This window comes from Dendroctonus ponderosae, unplaced genomic scaffold (assembly GCF_020466585.1).
Source record: "Dendroctonus ponderosae isolate FM_Combo_2020 unplaced genomic scaffold, Dpon_F_20191213v2 Dpon_F_20191213_10, whole genome shotgun sequence".
Taxonomy (NCBI): domain Eukaryota; kingdom Metazoa; phylum Arthropoda; class Insecta; order Coleoptera; family Curculionidae; genus Dendroctonus; species Dendroctonus ponderosae.
Genome location: NW_026017111.1, coordinates 4493485 through 4498467, shown reverse-complemented (window position 1 = coordinate 4498467; position 4983 = coordinate 4493485). Strand labels below are relative to the sequence as shown.

At 45.0% G+C, this 4983-nt stretch overlaps 1 protein-coding gene across 1 annotated transcript in view; it reads left to right on the top strand.

The window, feature by feature from the left end:
- The window catches only part of LOC109545707 (ankycorbin), a gene marked incomplete at its 5' end in the record, with an annotated part of 7051 nt that extends 2171 nt beyond the window's left edge, over positions 1-4880 (top strand). Inside the window, 4 exon segments of the mRNA XM_019916541.2 lie at positions 2055-3607; positions 3673-3990; positions 4041-4390; positions 4446-4880. Of these exon segments, the coding sequence (XP_019772100.2) occupies positions 2055-3607; positions 3673-3990; positions 4041-4390; positions 4446-4723 (2499 nt within the window).
- Between the last annotated feature and the right edge of the window lie 103 nt (positions 4881-4983).

The following is a 4983-nucleotide window of genomic DNA, read 5'->3' as shown; positions in this document are numbered from 1 at the left end:
TATAAGGGTTTTGTCCAAAACTCGAAGCTGCGAAAGGTTCCAGAAAAAATTTACAAACCTGTTCAGGAGCCGAGTGGTCCAATAAAACGTATTTCATAATTTTCACAGAAAATACCTGAAGATTGTCAGTATTTTAAGTAAAACTAAAAATAATACTTTTTTTGCGTAGCAAAAATTGCTTAATAGAAACTTTGCGAAAACTGGAATGACCTGAAACTTTGAAGAAAGTTGAAAAATCGTCAGAGCAACGAGGGTAGCGAATTTTCCAAATAATTTTTTGGAAACTTTTACCCCCTGGCCGTTTTTTCAAGATAATCTTAATTACCTGCGGTAAAAAAACTGAATAAAATTATTTGGTTTTTGTGCCAAATTCAAAGCTGAAATAACTTTTCTAACGTTCCCTGCAAACCGATGAATGAAGCAAATTTTTTGTTTGAAAAGACCCCATTTTTGTCAGAAAATAAGAAAAATCATCAGAAAATTATGTTTTTTGCGTTGTTGATTTAAAACTTTTCGTTTTGTAATCGGTTTTTGAGAAAATCGTAATTTTCGAGGTAAAAGTCCCGAAAAAATTATTTTAGGTCAAAATTAATTTTCCATAACCCGTGCGTGTATGACACACACGACATTAATTTCGATTTAACGACTCCTGCATTTTAATAAGCCTAAATATTGGAGCATGCGTCATGCTAATTGTCAATGCTAAATCCTGCAAATGAAGCAGTTGTTCCTGTATAAAAGATGTTAATTTTTGAAAAATTTCCGAAAATTCTGTCCAATATGCACTTTTTAAGACTAATTTAAACACACGTTTGCAAATTAACTCGCTAACTGTACAGTTTTGAGTAAAACTCGTCCTTAGCGTTATATACGTGTATATACAGAGTGATTGAATATTAAGGAACCAAAATAAAACACAGTGCAATAAAGAAGATAATCCAGTGGGACTAAAAGCAAATAGAAATGTGTTTTTAAAAGCAAAGAAGTCAGTTTCTTTGCTGAAAAAACTGCATTTTAATCCTGACCTGCACAGTTATTCGTTGAAACTGATTGTTTTCAATTGGCTGCAGAATTTTACTATCTCTATACGAAAAAACGGTGTTCAAATCATGTGGTCCCTGATTCACTTTGCAGATGAACGTCACAGAACTGCCCCCTCTAACATGCAAATCTGCTGAGCCCAAAATCGTCGCTTTAACTTCTAAAGAAAATTCTACTAAATTACACCTCTGAAGATGCCATGCATGCAATGCAAAATTTGGAATTAGAGGAAGAAAGTTGATCGAGCTTTTTAGAGCCAAATGGTTGCTTTTTCATATATTCTGAACCGGTAGAGATGAGGAAAGTTCCCAATTTGTGCCACAATCAGGCAATTGTTCACAAATTCTTGAACTGTGATTTTTTAGAGCGGTTTTGTTCAGGGTTGTTTTCCGCATTTGATAACTTTTCAGCAGGCAGAGCCGTAAACCTGCTGACTGCCATATTTTATAGACCATAGTTGCTGCTATAAGTGTTCAAAGTTGCAAGATTGCGCTTTCATTACGGAATGTCTGGGAAGTTTTCAAAATTTGTTTGACTTTCTAAGAGCGGTTTTGTCTTCTACATAAGACAGCTTTTGAACTGCCAAAGTTATAAATATTCTGAACGCCCAGCGTTATAGAGCAAAATCCCTGATATAAATGGGAAAATTTTGGAATTTGCGTCATCATCAAGCAATTTTTGATCATTTCTAAAAATGTTACAAGTTTGTCTTCCGCTTTTAATATCGTGTGAACAGCCCCAGTTAGAAACCTGCAGTGCACTATGCAAACATTTTTAAAAAATTTCAAAAATTCGATTGATTTTCCAGGAGCGGGTTTAGGTTCTTTCCTGAGAATTCTGGTTCATTTAAAGTGATGTTCTCGATCTGAGCCAGTGCTGACGACGGATCATTTATGCGGCATTAGCGCCAGATCGTTCCATTATTTCATTAATTTGTTACAATTTTGCTTCAGACGGCAGTGCTTAAGTTTTTAAGCTTCCTCCTAAGTCTTCTACAAATTTCCCAATTGCAGATTTTGCTGGACTCAGGAGCAGCAATCAATCCCGTTCTGCGCACCACCAAGAACGTCTTCATGACGCCACTGGACTGCGCACTCCAAAGAGGCTTCCGATCCACCGCCAAGTATCTGCAGCTGCATGGAGGGGTGCCAGCCAATCGGCTCTCCGCCCACGGCTCCGAGGTTCAGATTCTGAGCAGTTCGCTCAGTCTGCGGATCAGAGACGACGTGGCCTTTTGGGGCGGCAGCAGTTCCGAAAGCGAGCGCGACACCAAAGCATCGAAACGCCTCCACAAGCGCAAAGGCAGGAAAAAGCGACCTCAGCAAAGTGAGGGAAAGTCGGAAAGTGAGGGCGAGGTTAAACCCAAAGAAACAATCACAGTGGAGGCCACGCCAAGGAAATCAGCCTCCAGCAGGATCGACTACAGCAACGAAATCGTCATCAATGGAAGGACTGAAATCAACATTCATCAGACCAACGAAATCGTGGTAGATGAGGGCGGGGCTTCGCCGAGGAAAGTCGCCTTTGACTCGAGCGAAACCATCACTCTCCCGAGCACAGCTGGGGAGAAGGAGAGGCCGGCGAAGAGCGCCAAATCCTGCAACCTGAACAAAGAAAAATCGTGCAGCGACAAGGAACTGGCCACTTCGGAAGACACTTTGGACACAGTCATCGACACCTACAAGCAAAAGGCCGAAACGCTCAAAGCAGAAATGCGCCAATCCTCAATGGAGAAGATCACCACCCTGCAAGAACTGTCCAATACAAGCGAAGAACTGGAAGGCCCGCGCGAGATGGTCGTGGAAGCCAGTGTCCATCCGGAGCCCAAAAACATCGAGTCGATTAAGAGCATTCTAAAAACTCCCGAACTGGTTGAGGAAAAACCGCCGGAATCAAATATCGATAGAGTGCAAAATGAACCTGCTGCCTCCCAAGCAGAGACAGCTGAAGCTGCGGAATTGGTTCCTACCGAAGACGTTGCAGAGGCAGAGCCAGTTGCAGCCCCGCCGGAAGAAACAGCAGCACCAGCTGCAGCCTCCCAAGAAGAAACAGCTGCGACAACTGCAGCGCCTCCAGCTGCAGAACCAGCAGAGGAAGTGGAGCAGGCTACAATCGCCTCACTTACCACAGCTGCAGTGGTAAAGAAGCCTGCCAAAGAAGCAGAAAGCCCTCAAGCCCCAGCCCTCGACTTGCCGGCTCCAAAACTTCCAGAGCTGGACGCACAGGATCAGCCAGCAATAATGAAAATCCTCAGCGACAACGAGAGGCAAAAGTCCGAAGATTCGTCGGAGATTCTAAGCGACTCGATGGAGCAGGCCAGCAAGGTGCACAAGAGCTTCAAAGTGCTCAGCATGCAGGAAGCGAAGCAGCTGCCACTCCACTCCAAGTCCGAGGACTTGAAGCAGAAAAAGCCCAGGATGAGACGCAGTCATATTCCAACAGCCACGTTCCATACTCCACTTTCCAAGAGCGATCGGCAGCTGGATCGACTAGTGGAGCGCGAACAGTTGCAGATTGGCGCCGATTGCAGAGTTCCGTCGCTTCCAAATATACATCAGAGCCATCGGTAAGCTCAGAATATTCGCCGAAACATTGATAAAACCCGCAAAGCCCGTCTAACCGAATTTCCAGGCCAAATCTGCGCCCAGACTCAAACCTGTCCGCCCCTATTATGCCGTTGGCCTACAGCGAAAATGAGGCAGAAAGCGGCTCCGATCTGGAGGAGGACGCGCGACTGAGCCCCAGCAAGAAGAAGAAGGTGAAGAAGCGACCCAAGGCCAAGCGACGCGAGTCCAGGAGTGCCGGCAGCGACTACGAGAGCAGCAATCTGATCGATTCTGGATTCGAGCCCAGCCCTCGAAGCAGCAGGATTCCCAAGTGGAAAAACGTCTCCGACAGGGGCGTTAATATGTCCTCAGTGACCAGAAGCATCCAGAACAACATCAGAAGGTACAAACCCCAATGTTCTGAGGCTTTTTAACGCATCCGCCCATTTCCAGATACCACCTGGAAAGGAAGATCTTCCAGCACTTGCTCGACTTGAAACGCAGCCAAATCCGTGCAGGCCAACACAATGAGACGGTGCTGGTGAAACGAGCGATCGACCAGTACAACCAATCATGTGCCTCCACAGTGGGGGCCGGTCGCTACATCCCGGAAGATTTCAGCTTCAAAAGCTTCGAGAAGTTCCTCTACGAGTCGCTGCGGAAGTTGCAGAAACTCGACATGGCCCATTTGAAGGGGCTTCCTGATAGTTCTGAGCACGTCAACCCGCTGCTGTGCACTCAGAGCACGCATCGGTGCATGCACGCCACGCACGCATATACTGGTGTACCGTGCGCTGCCTATTGTGAGCTGCCCAGTTGGGAAAAGGGGGTTGATAATGGAAAATGTGTGGTTTCTAGTGCCAAAAATGGACCATCATTCGATTCCCAAGATCGGCTTCAGCAACTCGACGAACTGCAAACCGGGCACGGCCGGGTTCCTGCCCAGCATCAACCCGAAGAAGGCCGTAATGCTGGAACTGAGCCACGGTACYGATAAACAGGTGATTTCACTGCCAACCGATAAGCTGGATCAGAACAAGCGCTACTACGTAACGTTCACTGTGAAGGGTCARGACGCGGCTTCCAGTGAGGAGAATGCGGCTGGAAACGGTCACATTCACTCAAAGAGCGACTAGATTCGCTGATCATCCATGTAGGTAGGACGTAGYCGAATCCATCATCAGGTTTCTAAGGCATTTTATGTAGATAAGTTATATATTGTTGAGGCGGATTCATTTTTTCACAAACTTCTTTTTGGGTATTTYGCCTTAAAAATTTKTGTTTTTAAAAAAGACAGAATTTCCTCACGTCCTCTATTACAGATTGATAAATAGTGCTCCTATTTCGCAATAAGAACGAATTATTTATCAAAAAGTAATCAAGAACTATCACCTAG